Raw genomic sequence first — 17,395 nt, 5'->3', positions numbered from 1 at the left:
CCAATACTTTTGTACTTTTACTCAAGTAAATGTTGAATACCGGACTGTTACTTGTAACAGTATGTATTTCAATGTATTTCTATATTGCAGTATTGATACTTTTACTCAAGTACAAAATGTTATACTTTTTCCACCACTGCATATTGCTAGAAGCTAAGACTCAGTGCAGCTCTGCTCATCATGGGTTGAAGCCACCTGGTGGTTGAATAGCCACTCTACATATTAAAATAACATATTGTAGGGTTGTGCAGGTGAGATTTAGAAAACCTTGTGGGGTTTATAAAGTTAATCTCAACTCATTTAACTACACCAATACAAATGTAAGGACTGGTGCTGGCGGTAGGAGCAAGCAACGCTTCCGTCGGTGTTTGCTGCGTCTTGTGGGAAAATTGAATTTGGTCATAGCGTGTCAAGCGTGATATTAATAATAGTGAGGCTGATACGAAGGGATGGCGGAGGACACAGGAGGTAGGCGAAAAGGGAGGAAGAAGGGGCGATCGAGGAAGGTTGCGGAGAACGAGGGGGGGTACAACCCATCCAGCCCCCAGCAGTCGAGGTCCAGGAGTCCGTTCTACAACCCGACTATGACCGACGAGGATCTGGGACAAATGAGAACAATTAATCCGTTTTACAACCCGACCGTATCTGACGAGAGACAAGTGAGAGAAATTAGTCCGTCTTACAACCCGACCGTATCGGACGAGTCGGAGACGGAGCGCGAGACACGAAGAAAGGGAATGGAAGAAGACAAGAGAGGAGTTGACAAGAATAGCTCGGGAAGTGAAAAGCAACAGAAAGAGAGCGAGTCAAGTGGGTCAGTCGGGGGAATAGAAAAGTTTGCTGTGGGGATGATTGCTGAAGGACAGAAGGATGGCGTCTTTAGCAATGCAAGTGAAGTGGGGCAGTTTGTAGAGAGACAAATTGGGAAGGTGAAGTTGGTAAGGGTAACCAGGACTGGGATGGTCATCATTGAGTGCAGGGATAAGGACCAGAAGGGAAGGGCAGTAAAGATGGTCGACTTTGAGGGGTGCCCAGTAAGGTGCTTCGGGCTAGGAGAAAGAGAAATAAGGAGGGGAGTAATCAGTGGGGTCCCTCTGACAACGGACACAAAGGTATTCCTTGAGGTAGGGGGGATAAGTGAAGTAAGAAGGCTAAGCAGGTACAGAGAAGGAGATCGGGAGGAAACAAAGTCAGTGCGACTGACGTTCGAGGGAAGTGTTGTGCCAGAGAGAATATATGTAGATTATTTGTGTTACAGGGTTAGGCCATTCGAAAGGGCGCCACTGAGGTGCTTCAAATGCCAGGAGTACGGGCATGTTGCTGCGGTGTGTGGGGGAATCAGAAGATGTGGGAGGTGTGGGAAAGACAATTGTGAGGGAGGGTGTAAAGAACAAGAGGAAGGAGTTAGGTGTTTTCACTGCAGTGGTGAGCACTATGCAGGGGCACCACAGTGCCCAAGGAAAGAGACGGAGGTTAAGGTGAAGAGAATGAGAGAAGAATCCAGGGGAATGTCGTACGCGGAAGCGGTTAAGAGAGTGAACGAGAGAGTGACAGCACAACCAGCACATCCAGAAGGGGAGGACACAGAAAGGTCGGCAGATAAGAACGTGCTATTCATGGACAAGAGACAATTCTTAGCATTCGTGGCGATGGTCATTAACTGTGCAGCGGAGATCAAAACAAAGTCTGAGAGAATCAAGATGGTGCTAGACGCAGCCAGGAGGTTCCTGAATGTGATGGATGTAACTGGAGAAGAACTGGACAACACCCTGAGGGAAGGATTCGCCCTACCCAGGCAACTGGGCCCGGGTGAAAGGCAATAAAGGGAAGAATAATGAGGGAATGGGGGCACGTCACTTTATGGTGTACAAAGAGGGGAATTATTCTATCTTTACAGTGGCTATAAGAGGATATAGAGCACCGAACTGTGGAGGGCAGTAATACGCCTAGTAGCGTCTACACTGCCGGAAACCCTAAAAGAAGAAGAAGAAGGACTGGTGCCACCAGAGGGCACTGTGGTATTATCCATTGTTTCTGTTCTGTGCAGATGGTGACCGCATTGGTGGGGGCGGCCATTTTAGTTCACAATGTTGTTTCTTTGCGAGGTAGGAGTGAAATCCACCCTCTCTGAATAATACACTTGATATAAATCACTAAATTAGCCATCCATGTTGTTTGATTGACAGATACTGTTGTTGGGAAGTATATTGTTGTGCTAGTTTGAAAACAGTGTGGTCGTTAAGCAGCTCAACCCTGAAACACAGCAGGTAAGATGAACTGATTCACCTTGTTTTTACTACATTTATCTTTTATATTATTGACTCATCTTTTAACATGGAACAACACGACGAGCATTTCTCTCATATCCGCTTGTTAGTTATAAATGATCCTAAACAAGCAGTAGTTAATACTAGCAGCAGTAATAATATTGTAACTTGTTATAAACGAGCAGTAGTTAATACTAGCAGCAGTAATAATATTGTAACTTGTTATAAACGAGCAGTAGTTCATACTAGCAGCAGTAATACTATTGTAACTTGTTATAAACGAGCAGTAGTTAATACTAGCAGCAGTAATAATATTGTAACTTGTTATAAACCAGCAGTAGTTAATACTAGCAGCAGTAATACTATTGTAACTTGTTTTAAGGCCACCTACGGACGGCTGCAATTCGAAACTGGACCCCTTAATTTCCCCCTCACTATGGGGTATATCTTACTACCTTTTAAAATAGTTCAAATAGCCGATCTACAAGCTCACAATGTCTCGATGTAGATCGGCTAGTTTAGCTATTTTAAAATGTTTTTCAAAATAGTAAAAAATTTAGGGTTAAGGGTGGCGCAAGATGGAGCCCTAGATGTTTTCCCCTTTTTACCTCCTTTTATGATGTGTTGAACAAAGCTAGCGTGTCGCGTCAGATTCAACAACAACCAAAGCTAGCCGGAAGCATTACGGAGGGATAATAAGGAGACTCAGAGAGCAGATGTGGGTTTGCTTCCTTATACCATGGCTGAGAGAAGCGAGTGTTTATTTTACTCATTATATACACGTCAACCCAATTGACACATCCGGCATCCGGTTTCAGTATAAAAGCATATATAAATATACATACAGTGACAATGATATATTTATATACACAGACAATTAATGATCATTTTTAATACATCTCAACACCCCCACTTGATCGTGAATTGGTAAACATAAAGATAAATAACCAAACAAAAAACAAAGAACCCTTGAAAAAAAAACTTTGGACTGTGTGTTATTCTCCAAACATGAAACCCTCAAAATGTCTCAATTGACACAGCCTGGCTGGTTTTGTCATAACATCGGCAACCATTTGTTCAGTTGGACAATACTCGAGAATCACTTTACCATCATTGACAGTTGATCTTACAAAGTGGTATCTTATGTCAATATGTTTTGACCTCTGTCTCTGTACAGGATTTTTAGCTAACGCTATTGTACCTTGATTGTCCTCGTAAATCTTTGGCTGCATGTAATGAAATTCATCAATACATTGTAACAATTGAATCAAATACAAACACTCTTGTAGAGTTGCCGCTAAAGCCATGTACTCAGCTTCACAAGTTGAAAGTGCTACGGTGTATTGCTTTTTAGACCTCCATGAAATCAAAGGGCCCTCTGGGTTTAGGCTGACACAATAACCACTAGTGCAGTGGTTCTCAACCTTTTTACACCAAGTACCACCTCAGGTTTTATTTGTCACTCCAAGTACCACCACCGCCAAACGTGCACGCGCGCGCGGGACTTAGCGGTTATTGATGCTTTTTTGGCGGGTTTATGATGGATTTCGGGTACCTATATCAGTGTTTCCTGCAGGAAAAAGCTTTGGCATGGAGCTGGGCACGGGGGAATTTTTGTATTAATTAATTAATTTGATTAATTCATTAAGACACTGGGGAGACACTGGGGAGGCACTGGGGAGGCACTGTGGAGGCACTGGGAAGACCCTGGGAAGACACTGCCTGGGGAGGCACGGGGAAGACACTGGGGAGGCACTGGGGAGGCACTGGGAAGGCACTGGGGAGACACTGGGGAGGCACTGGGGAGACACTGGGGGGGCACTGGGAAGGCACTGGGAAGACACTGGGAAGACACTGCCTGGGGAGGCACTGGGAAGACACTGGGAAGACACTGGGGAGGCACTGGGGAGGCACTCAGGGGGACACTGGGGAGGCACTGGGGAGGCACTGGGCAGACACTGGGGTGGCACTGGGGAGGCACTGGGGAGGCACTGGGTAGGCACTGGGGAGACACTGGGAAGACACTGCCTGGGGAGGCACTGGGAAGACACTGCCTGGGGAGGCACTGGGAAGACACTGGGAAGACACTGCCTGGGGAGGCACTGGGAAGACACTGGGGAGGCACTGAGGAGGCACTGGGAAGACACTGGGGAGGCACTGGGGAGGCCTATTAGTGGTGGGCATAGATACATTTTTGTAATCGCGATTAATCTCACTGCAATCCTGGAGTTAATCGCGATTAATCGTGATTAAAATGCCTCATTTAAAGTCTGCCAAAGTCATTCAAAATGTGTGCGCTACAATGACCAGAAGTAAGTCCTTGAGAATGCGTTTCTCAGGCCAGGTGGCCCATTAGAGATCATGAAGGTGCCCTAATTATGGATATTAACAATACAACTAGCCTATTAATACCTTATATTTCATATTGTGAGTTTGTGGAACTGTTCACAGTGTTGCCAAGTCTAGTCATTATAAGCTACTTTGGACTTGTTTATCTGTAAAGTTTCTTTAAAATATTGGTGGTCTCTGAGATGAAAATGTTTGAGAACCACTGCTCTAAAACAACATTGGACAATGATGTTTGACAGTCAGCACTATAGTTGCTAATTTTAAACTTATTTTCTGACTTGTTAACATTTTCATTGACCTGGTTGCTTGTTTCTCTCTCAGTCACGAAATGTGGCAACCGTCAAAAGCTAGTCCTCAGAGTTTGTTTTGGTTGTGATGCATGGATGATGGCATCTGATGCTACCGCACAGACCACACAGACTACCGCGGAGGCGCGGACCCCCACGCAGACCATCGCGGACCCCCACGCAGACTATCGCGGACCCCCGCGCCGAACTCCGCGGGGGTCCGCGCCGATCTCCGCGGGGGTCCGCGCCGAACTCTGCGGGAGTCTGTGTGGGGGTCCGCGGATAAGGGGGGTCCCCGCGGAGGTCAGCACGGGGTAGTAGTCCATTTGTACAGTTTATTAAATTTCCATTTTTGGGAATTGTTCCGCGTACCACCTGGGGGGGCTCAAGTACCGCCGGTGGTACGCGTACCACAGGTTGAGAACCACTGCACTAGTGCTACGTCTGTCACTTGCATCCTCTGCCCAGTTTGCATCACTATATGCTATCAAGCCTAGTTCCTCACATTTTCTATAGCATAAGGATTTTTCCCTGGTTCCCTTCAGATATCTCAGCACATGTTTCACTGTGATCCACTGCTCTTCTGTTGGTTTAGAAAAATATTGTGAAAGTTTTCCCACTACAAAACTCAGATCTGGCCTGGTACAAGTAGTCAAGTATATTAGACTACCCACAACTTCCCTGTACTTTCTCACATCCCCCAATGACTCACTGCTGTCAGTGTAGTTCAATTTTGCCTCACAGGGTGTTGTTCTTGGCTTGCAGTCCTGCATGTCAAATCTAGTCAATATTTTGTCAACATATTTCCTTTGTGACATAGTCACATAATGTTCACCTTGTTCAAAATCAATACCAATGAAATGTTTCAATTTGCCTAAGTCTTTCATTCTGAATTTTGCTGTAAGCATTTCTTTGACATCAATCATCACATTGTCATCACTTGCTGCAATTATTATATCATCGACCCAAAATAAAATGAATACCTTTTGATCCTTCATTTCCCTTGTGTAAACACAATAATCAACTGGGTTCTGAATAAATTGATTTTTAGTTAAAAAATCATGCAACATCTTGTTCCAATTTCTCCATGATTGTTTTAAACCATACAAAGATTTATTTAGTTTACACACCAGCATGTCCCCATTCTCAGATGTAACTTCATATCCCTCTGGTTGTCTCATGTAAATCTCAAAATCTATTGGTGCATGCAAATAGGCCGTTTTGACGTCCATTTGGTGTAAGATCATATTCTCTTGTACTGCCTTTTGCATCAATACCCTCACACTAGTCTGGTTTGCCGTTGGTGAAAAAGTCTCTTCATAATCCACACCTGGTTTTTGATTGAAACCTTTGGCTACATAACGTGCCTTGAATTGTTTAGATTCATCTGCATTTGTTTTTAAAGCATACACCCATCTACCCCCCACTATTTCTTTGCCTTCTGGCAGTTTAGTCAGGGTAAACGTGTCATTTTCCTTTAGTGATTCAATTTCCTCATCCATAGCTCTTGCCCATAACTTAGAGTCAGGTGATTCCATTGCCTGCTTTACTGTGTGTGGCACATCACAAATGACTCTATAACAATAATCAAAGGTTATGTCATCTAGGTCATCAGATTTTACTTGACACTCATAATCCTCCAAATACTGAGGTGGTTTCACTTTTCTTCTGGGATATGTTGCACTCTGGCCACTGTCACCTGCCTGAGCACTGACCAAATCATCCATCGCCCCTGCTTCTTGTTCCTGTATCTCACTGGTTTGGCCATCTTCACCTGCCTGAACATTTGCCAAATCACTCATTTCAACAACCACCTCTTGTTCTTGTGTCTCGTTAGTTTCCCTATCTTCAGGGAGGTGGTTTACAGTCCTTCCCCCACTGCAATCATCATCCCACTCTGTTTGGGTCTGAATCTCAATGACATTCCTTTGAATGAACTTTACCAATCTGTGCTTAGTGACCTTCCCAGTGTCGGGACAAAACACTAAATAGGCTGGGCTATTCTTATCATATCCCACAAATATCCCTTTTTCACATCGTGAATCCAACTTTTTCTTATTTTGTTTATATGCATAGCATGGGAACCCAAAAGTTCTCATTCTTGAAAGGTTTGGCCTCTTTCCTGTCAGCATGTAATATGGGGTCTGTCCTACACGCTTATTGAAACATCTATTTCGAATAACAGCAGCCGTCATTACCGCATATGTCCACAATTCCCTTGGTAATTTGCACTCAATCAGCATACATCTGGCCATCTCAAACAGCGTTCGCCAATTTCTTTCAGCTGTCCCATTCTGATGGGGTGAGTATGGAGCTGAGGTCTCATGTCTAATGGACTTTCCGCTTAACAATGCCTGAAAGTGACCAGAAGTATACTCAGTACCATTATCCGAACGAATACACTTAATTTTCCCATAAGGTGAAACATCGGCAATGTACTGTAGCTTGGACTGTGTCACTCTTAGATTTCAAGAAATAAACAAAAGTAGCTCCTGAATAGTCGTCAGTAAATGCTAAAGCATATTTGAATCCGTCTTTAGCCGTTAGATCAATTGGTCCAGATAAATCAGTGTGTACAAGTTCTAATGCTGCTTTAGCTCTTTTTACCTTCTATACACACATCACATGACAACTTGGAAATATCAACCTTGCCTTTAATTTCCATACCATCAGTTACATTCTGCAGTTTTAACACATCTTCATAGTTGCAATGTCCCAGAATCTCATGCCACGTCTTGATGTCATAGCATCCATTACATTCATCAACATCAATACTCTCATCAACGGTGTTTACATAAAACAACCTGTCATGTACCTTAATGTCGAATGTCGTGCCGTCTCTCTGGATGAACTTGTTCTGTCCCTCTTTGAAGATGAATGTGGCTCCATTTGATGTTGCTGCGTTGACTGAGAAAATGTCTTGGGGAAAGGATGGAACATACAGCGCCCCCTTCAGCATCGTTTCCACCTCTCGACCCTTGGTATCTCTCAGGTAAAACACTGCAGTACCTCTCTTCAGCGCTACGCCAGAGGCCCTCACTCCATCAGCCATCTCCAGAACATTCCTCCGTGGCTCGAAATTCTCATCGAAGTTTCGGAACTTCTTCACGTCGGTCACAATATGTGACGTAGCCCCGGTGTCGACCATCAGCCCTCTGCTCAGAGTATTACTCCGACAAAGTCTCTGCTTCGGTCTCCCGGCGCCGTCCGAGTCGCGGTTCACCTGGCCCACCTTGAAGGCGAACGTGTGCTCCTCTTCATCCTGCGTCACATTGACGTTGTCTTTCCGTCTTCTTCGTCTGCAGTTGGTGTCATTATGTGTTGGACTTCTGCAAAGACTGCACCACTGTCTCTGTTCTTTCTGACCAGCAGCATCTCCGCACTCAAACGATTTGTGCCCTCTCTGGCCGCAGTTATAACAGGACAGTCTCACGTCGTTGTCCTTGCTTCTTAGTCTCATCACGCTGTCATCCCCGGAACTGCTACTGAACCTTTCAGTGATCTCGTAACTCCTCAGTTTGGACTTAAAGTCGGCGAAGGTGATCCTGTCATCACTTTGTGCGATGTGGATGGAAAATGGCTTATAAGATTCTGGCAGCCCCTTCAGAACCATTGCTGTTAGCAAGCCATCACTCAAAGTCTCTTCCGCATTTCTCAGTGCCGTGATAGCTGTTTCTGCTCGTATAATATATGCTGTCATTGTTTCATCTGCAGTTTTCCGGAGCGACGTCAGCTCTGTGTACAAACTGATCACCCTCGGTTTCCCCTTGCCCGCATAGTGATCTTTCAGAATCTGTAACGCCTTTCTTCCGTCATCCGCTGCCTCACGCATAACTAACGACAAACTCGTATCATCGAGCACTTGAACCAATTCAGCGTAAGCATTTTCATTTTTCTCGGCGTCCTCAGCGGCTTTTACCTCGGCTGCTGCGTCTCTTACTGCGGCCTCATCTCCATCGAGTATGTCTTCGTCGTCGATATCGGGCTCGTACAGTATGGGGTCTTTCAGCCCTTTCAGCCGGAGGTAACCGAGAAATTTTACCAACCATAATTCAAAGTTCCTTTCATCTCCGTCAAAGCGAATACGGTTCCATTGGTTGTTGCCTCTACCACTGGGCTCCATGACCTGTTGAACAAAGCATTACGGAGGGATAATAAGGAGACTCAGAGCAGATGTGGGTTTGCTTCCTTAGACCATGGCTGAGAGAAGCGAGTGTTTATTTTACTCATTATATACACGTCAACCCAATTGACACATCCGGCATCCGGTTTCAGTATAAAAGCATATATAAATATACATACAGTGACAATGATTTTTTTATATACACAGACAATTAATGATCATTTTTAATACATCTCAACATGATGATTTCCTGTTTTTGGTTACTATTATAGAAGTGTATCTCTGTACGTCTCTACATGTTCTGATGAATTGAAAAGGGTGGACCCGATTGTAAACAAGTAATGCTTTCTGGTGTCGTCCACAGTCAACAGTTTTTGTATTGAGTTGTACTTGAAATGTACTGTAATTCTGCAAACTGTTAATAAATACATCAATCTATCAATCAGTTCGTTATAAATGATCCTAAACAAGCAGTAGTTAATAGTAGCAGCAGTAATACTATGGTAACTTTTTGGTGGGGGGGGGGGGCGATTTGGGATTCACATTTCTTAATTGCTGTTGGCTCTCGTTGAATTATTTGTTTGACTTATTCTGGTGCGAGTTGACTTGTGACAATGAAGTCGACTTTGGTTACTGCCCTATTGTGTTGTGGTGCACACACCATTGAAATGTAACCCTAACACACACCATTGAAATGTAACCCTAACACACACCATTGAAATGTAACCCTAACACACACCATTGTAACACATCTTAACGCGGTATTGGTTTGTTGTTCCTCACCACACTCCTTGAAACCAAAGTGCTTCCAAATAGATTCATTTGTTGTACTTTTCTTGTTGACCAAAGGGTGGCGCTTTTTCACTCATCTGGGCTGGATCTGAACTAAACATCTCACTGAGCTTTTAGGGAGCGGCAAAAGAGGGTGTTCATAACAAAACACAAGACAAAACAAGGAGCATCATTGTTACATGGAATGCTTCAAAATAATATACTTAACACACACACACACACACACACGCACACACACACACACACACACACAAACACACACACACATTTATATATGCTTTTATTTTTGATTTATTGTTTTGCCTAAAATATTGTCTATTGTCTACATACATTCATGAGTCGACTTGCTGACCGGCTGACGGTAATGAGCAATATTTTTTTTTATAGGAGCATATATGTGACCATACCATTAACAACCTATATAGGGTGTACCAAAACTCCTGGAGGGGGCGTCAACATATGTGTCACATGGTAGTGGCCGCCATACTTGCTGGCTTGTCTGCTTTGTTTACATTGAGCGAATATCCGTGTGCTTGTATATGTTCTTTTTTTAGACCTTTTTAGACCTCACAATGGTGCAGACTTGCTCAGTAAATAAGTGCCACAGCAGGTCGAGGAAATGAGCCAGAAAACGGAATTAGATGTTCAGCTTTCCAGCATGGAGACAGCATCAAGGAACCCAGATTGACGAGTTTACAAAAAGACGTAGAATGGCTTGGATCTCGGCTGTACGGCGCACGGGCGCAGAGACATAACGTTCCAACAAAGTATCTAAGCACAGCCGTGTTTGTTCACAACATTTTCCTTGTCCTTGTAATGTATTTGGGCCCGACGTTCTTTCTATCCATCCTGGTGTTGGTTCACTATGTTGTCGCCAAGAACGAGCTCAATATTTACAAAAACATACCACCGTCACTCTATTCTGAGTGATGTGGGCTAGAATTGAATGCCCCCTCTTGGTGACGTACACGTTTTCACACGCTATAAGGCAAGGATTGAATCCATTCCATCCACAAAAACACTCCTTGGGCTAAAAACGGCAATATCCACTTGCCCAACATGTGCTGACCTCATCACATTTATGATGACGGCTATGGCCATTTTTTTGTGCAAAACTAATGCTTGGAATTTATTCCGCCATTGCCGTAGATCAACGGCAATTGGTCTTTTATAGTGCTTTTGATTGATCAAGTCATAATGCTACTCGCGTCAGCATCGCGTTGCTCATTGTCGTTTCTTTGCTGCTTGTTTTCTCCGAAAAATAGTCCAAAGTTGTTTTAGTCCAATCCGCCCAACGTTCAGATCTAAATAGTGATTTCTGATCGCATCGCGCAAGCCATATTACCGCTTGTGGTGAAAACTAAGACATGTCTGCTGCTGCTCGTAAAACTTGTTGCTCCTCCTCTCGTTGTATTGGGCTGTGTGGGCCGGAAGTAGTTGGCGCTTATTCACAGATATTGCCTGGCTGCCTGCAGTAATTTCACATGGACACCAGGGGAGCGGTGTTAGTGTTAACATTATGGTAATTGTTAGGGTCTGGCCGAGCCTCGGGTCCACCCAGTTAGGCTAGGGCAGGGCCAAGGTTTGATTCTGTTTCTTTCAATCGCCTGTATCTCCTATTCCTTGTCCCAGATGGCATTTTTGGTCCAAACAAGGTTTATTCCACGGCCCAGAGCCGGCGCTGTGATGCGCCTCCATTATGTTTTAGCAGCACCCGCGGTAAACATGGAATGATGATGCATCGTCACACACCCTAACATAAGATCATAACTTCCGGTCTGGGTTTTTTGCTCTTCAAAATAAGAGTTAAACAGGGAAAAATGCTGGCGTGAATTATATCACAAGTTATCAAATGCTGGCGGCCTAAGCGTTAAAGCATAATGAAATGTTGACATCTTGCCGTATATAGGTAATCGTATGGTCACATATAAGACCTTATAAAATAAATTGCTCAATACCGACAGCCGGTCAGCAAGTGGACTCATTAATTTAAGTATATAGGCAATATTTTAGGCCAATAAAAACACATTTCCCACTCCCCACCCCTGGCTGCCGGACTATAGGTCTCCAGTTATTAAAGTCCTTCCTTATTCACTTGATTTCAGACCGGAGTCCAGACTGCAGGTGAAGACGAACTCTCCAGACTCATAATAACTACAATACCCATGATGCATCACTCCCAGGTGAAGATGAACTCTCCAGACTCAGCCAGGGACGTTTCTATTAAACAGGAAGCTGAAGACGTTTCTATTAAACAGGAAGCTGAAGACGTTTCTATTAAACAGGAAGCTGAAGACCAGCCACACCTCAGTAAGTTTCATGTGAAAGAAAATATTGTTCCTGAAGAAACAATGTATTTTGCTAAAATCTTTCAGAACAGTAATAACCTGTAGTTAGTAACGGTTTAGTCAATCTTATCTTGGTAGGTAATAGCTCATTTTGTACATGGAACATGGAAGAAGAATGGATTTACATTTTAGGAATCCAGTGTTGACCATCATGTTATGTTTCTGCTCCTAGACGTCCTGCACATGGTTGTGTGTAAAGAGGAGGTTTCTCCTGAACAGGAGAGGAGCCCCCGTCTGCTCCAGGAGGAACCAGAGCCTCCACACATTAAAGAGGAACAGGAGGAGCTTAAAAAGGAACAGGAGGAACTACTTCAAAGACCAGAGGAACCTGTTGGGTCAACGTTGACATTACTAGCAGTGAAAGGTGAAGAAGAAAATTATGATGATGAAGAAGAACACATATCTTCCCACTGCTCTGAGATTGAAGTTGAACTTGAATCTGACACAGAAGTCACTGAAGACAGTGATGATTGGGAGGAGACCAGTGGAGACGATGATGACGAACGGCGTGACAAGACTTTCAGTGACTCAGGTTCCCTGAAGAAACACCAGCATGTCCACACTGGAGAAAAATCTTTTAACTGTGAACATTGTGACAAGAGTTTCAGTCAGTCAGGTAACCTAAAGCAACACCTTCGTGTCCACACTGGAGAAAAACCTTTCCAATGTAAACATTGTGACAAGAGTTTCAGTCAGTCAAGTGCCCTAAAGACACACCTTCGTGTCCATACTGGAGAAAAACCTTTCCAATGTAAACATTGTGACAAGAGTTTTAGTGAATCAAGTTCCCTGAAGAAACACCAGTATGTCCACACTGGAGAAAAACCTTTCCAATGTAAACATTGTGACAAGTTTTTCAGAGACTCATCTATCCTGAAGACACACCTTCGTGTCCACACTGGAGAAAAACCTTTCCAATGTAAACATTGTGACAAGAGGTCCAGTTTGGCAGGTAACCTGAAAAAACACCAGAGTGTCCACACAGGAGTTAAACCTTTTCACTGTAAACATTGTGACAAGAGTTTCAGTCAGTCAGATGAACTGAAGAAACACCAGCATGTCCACACTGGACAAAAACCTTTCCAATGTAAACATTGTGACAAGAGTTTTACATGCACATCTGGCCTGAAAACACACCAGAGTTTCCACACAGGAGTTAAACCTTTTCACTGTAAACATTGTGACAAGAGTTTCAGTCAGTCTTGTCACCTGAAAACACACCACCGTATATTCCATACTGGAGAAAAACCTTTCCAATGTAAACATTGTAACAAGATTTTTACTGCATTATCTTCCCTGAAAACACACCAGAGTGTCCACACTGGAAAAAAACCTTTCCAATGTAAACATTGTGACAAGAGTTTCAGTGAGTTAGGTAATCTGAAGTCACACATTCGTGTCCACACTGGAGAAAAACCATTCCATTGTAAACATTGTGACAAGAGTTTCAGAATCTCATCTCTCCTGAAGACACACCTTCGTGACCACACTGGAGAAAAACCTTTCCAATGTAAACATTGTGACAAGAGTTTCAGTCATTCAAGTGCCCTAAAGACACACCTTCGTGTCCATACTGGAGAAAAACCTTTCCAATGTAAACATTGTGACAAGAGTTTCTGTAGGTCATCTCACCTGAAGACACACATTCATGTCCACACTGGAGAAAAACCTTTCCAATGTAAACATTGTGACAAGAGTTTCAGTGAGTCACGTTCCCTGAAGACACACCAGTATGTCCACACTGGAGAAAAACCTTTCCAATGTAAACATTGTGACAAGAGTTTTACTGCATCATCTTCCCTGAAAACACACCTTCGTGTCCACACTGGAGAAAAACCTTTCCAATGTAAACATTGTGACAAGAGTTTTACTGTCTCATCTTCCCTGAAAACACACCTTTGTGTCAACACTGGAGAAAAACCTTTCCAATGTAAACATTGTGACAAGAGTTTCAAGGATTCAAGTAATCTTCGTTACCACCTTCTTGTCCTCAGTTCTCACAGGACAATAAAAATATGTCCACTTTGAACGGTGTGACCTAAGTTTAAATAACTCTGGTCACTTAATTGCTAAGACACCATTGCACTCACACCATGGGGTGAGTGCAACATGGGGGTTTCCACTATGTGTTCCTGTCTGTCTTGGATTATGGCGACATAATCTATAGACATGCAGCAGCACCCACTTGGTCCTCCCTGACAGAGAGACGAAAACTGCATTGTCACCTGTTCTTGTATAAAGCCATGCTTGGAGATTGTCCTAAATACATCTCATCTTTTCTGAACTACACCCGGTCAAGTAGTTTCCCCAAATTCAAGGTACCAAAAGTTAGCTCTAAACTTGCTTTTGGCTTCTGTGGCCCTAATACATGGAATGACCTGCAAACGACATTGGAACTGACATTGGTACCCTTAACACTTAGAACGCCATTGGCTGAGATCTACGTCAATTAAAGCTCATTATTTAATAAAACCCTCAGCGCTTTTATAGCGCTTTAGATCGATCAAGCCATAATGCTACTTATGTTAGCATCTGGTTGCTGCTGGTGCTCTCAATAATACAGGATCGCAGCATTAAAATCATCGTGGCCATAATCACCCACCCGTTTGACTTCCTAGTTCATGTTCAGTACCGGTAGTCTGGAAATGTGGCTTTTCAAAATAAGAGTTCAATGGGAAAATGCTGGCATAAAAGTGTTAAGTCGTTTTAAAACCTTGGTGAGCATACAGATCCCCACAATATGTAACTGTTTTTAGATCGTTTTGAAATTTGTCTTAGCTTTTTATTTGTAAACCTATATAATTCACATGTTGTGTTTGTTTTTCTTTTCCTGATCTTCTGATGTATTGTGATGTTTTTTTCTATATGATATTGTATTACTGGACGACACTGAAAATTAGTTTGATTACTCAGTGTAATTTCGAGAATAAACAAAACTTGACTGAATGAAAAATGAGCTCACTGGGAGGATCAAATGAAACGGCTGTATGTCCGTAGGGAGGTCGATAGACAAGGACAATATTATGGATTATTATACTGCTCCTATATTTCAAAACAAATATGGCTAAATTCTACAGCACGGCCACCCAGGCATGGAATGCCCTGACCCCTTCCCTCAAAAAATGCAGATCACTTACATCTTTTGAAACAGGCCTGAAAGTCCACCTTTCAGCAGGCCCAATGGAGAGGAAATGATCACTTCTCCTTTAAACAGGTGACCACGCCCCCTCCTAACTTTCTCCCACTCTGTACATTTAGTGTTTTATTATTTCCTGTAATGATATATTTTGTTGTTTTTGATGATATTGAATTATTGTTGAGGGGCGCTAGCTCCTCCTATTGGGCTTTGTCTTTGTGTGAACACAAACACGATGATTTGATTGGCTGATCATCATCCCATAGCGATGATTTGATTGGTTGATGTACATATTGAGGATAAAAAGTGAGGGCAGAAAAAGTGAAAAAAGTGATTGGCCGGAATTACATTTGTGATGATTTGATTGGCTGAGCATGGAATGTGATGTATGATGTGATAAGAGCGCCCCTCACTTCACACAAAGTGAGATTTTTGTTGTTCTGCTATTATGAATTGATTGCATAGGGCCTGAATGGAAACAAGACCTCCAGGACTTTGTTTTTGTGTTCTCCCTTTTGGAATCAGTGTTTGACTGAACTCTGTTGCTGTTTTACATTCATGTCTAATAAACTATTAAATCAATCAATCCTGTCAATAGAGGCCTCCATTCTCCTGATCTTTAGTTAAACCCTTAAAGGACAACTTTGGGTTTTTTTCAACCAAGGTTCATGTTTTAGGTTATTAGAGAAAGTAAAAGATGAGTGTTATATATATTTTCATTTTCTGCTTATTTCGTTTAAACACTTTTAGCGTTTTTTGGCAGGGGGCGGGGGCATTCGAACAAGTGGGTAAATGTATTTGTTTTACCAAATTGTACAGCGATTTCTTAATTATTGTTTTCTATAGTCCTACTAGACCCCAGGAAAAAACATCTGGCCACAAAAGATCACGTGATCTATTTAATGTTAAGAGAGAAGTGACAAACTGACATTTTGGAAAACAGTGAATTTTATTCCAAATACTATAGGGATTCACAGTTATTGAAATGTTAGCCCATGTCCGAATATAAACAGCTTTGATGTAGTATTTTTATTTTAAAACATCGGCTAATACCAATATTGCATTTTAAGGCCAACATCGACCCATAACGATTTGATAAAATATTGTCCATCCCTAGATAAAATACTTTGTATTGTTAACAATGTGTGGAAAAATGTCTTGAATTAAAAAATAAAGTAAGTAAAACAATGAGTGTTCAACAGTCTGGCTGAACCTCTACCTAACCCAACTCCTGTCACATCTACAACACTTTGTTTGAAATCAAAGCCCAAGACGTTTCTGTTTACTGCTGCTTTTTACTGAGTGGGTCTGTATTCAGTTTGCTTTTTATTTTATTATTCTGGGTGCCTGCCATGCAATGAAATCTAAAACACATACTTAACTAGAAACAAATTTCAAGAAATTTGACTGGGTGCCTGCAGATCGCCAAGTCTGTGCAGCATTTGAGCCACGGACCACCATTTGATGACATTTAGCCTCTCAGACCCTGTAAGGGTCCATTTGGTTACATGTAAGCCAGGGGTATTTTGTCTAAGTGTATTGCACATTACGTTGCCACCAACATTCTAATGCTAACATGCTAATACAAACATGCTAATGCTAACATGCTAGAATGCTAACATTTTAATGCTAATATGCTAATGCTAACATGTTAATGCTAACATGCTAAAATGCTAATGCTAACATGCTAGCATGCTAACTTTTTAATGCTAACATGCTAATGCTAACATACTAACATGCTAATTCTAACATGCTAACATGCTAATGCTAACATGCTAACATGCTAATGCTAACATGCTAATGCTAACATGCTAATGCTAACATGCTAAGGGGTCCATTTGGTTTCGCTCAGGGGGGCGGCCCGGTTCCGGCGAGCCGCCCCGCGTCTGAAACGGTTGAGAAATGAAAGAGTTACGTGTTTCCCCGATTTTCTCCATTGACTTTCAATGTGTGTGTGTGCGTGCACATGTGTGCATGTGCGTGCATGTGCGCGAGTGTGTGAGAGGTGGTCAGGTGACCATGGAATCATTAACAAAGTATCATTTTCACCTGGGCTAGTCTATGCAAATGCAAACAGTATTGAAAGTTAAAAG

General features: G+C 42.7%; 1 protein-coding gene across 1 annotated transcript; it reads left to right on the top strand.

Moving 5' to 3' along the window:
• Nucleotides 1-2,119: 2,119 nt before the first annotated feature.
• Nucleotides 2,120-14,177, top strand: LOC306916293 (uncharacterized protein; the record flags this gene model as incomplete). Its single annotated transcript, XM_079494127.1, has 4 exons — nt 2,120-2,267; nt 11,924-12,128; nt 12,339-14,012; nt 14,161-14,177. Exons 2-4 carry the CDS (start codon nt 11,984-11,986, stop codon nt 14,175-14,177), a joined length of 1,836 nt encoding a protein of 611 aa, XP_079350253.1. The 5' UTR covers nt 2,120-2,267; nt 11,924-11,983.
• Nucleotides 14,178-17,395: the final 3,218 nt, after the last annotated feature.

The sequence above is a fragment of the Electrona antarctica genome, assembly GCF_951216825.1.
Source record: "Electrona antarctica genome assembly, chromosome: 23".
Taxonomy (NCBI): domain Eukaryota; kingdom Metazoa; phylum Chordata; class Actinopteri; order Myctophiformes; family Myctophidae; genus Electrona; species Electrona antarctica.
This window is presented reverse-complemented; position numbering and strand designations above follow the sequence as displayed.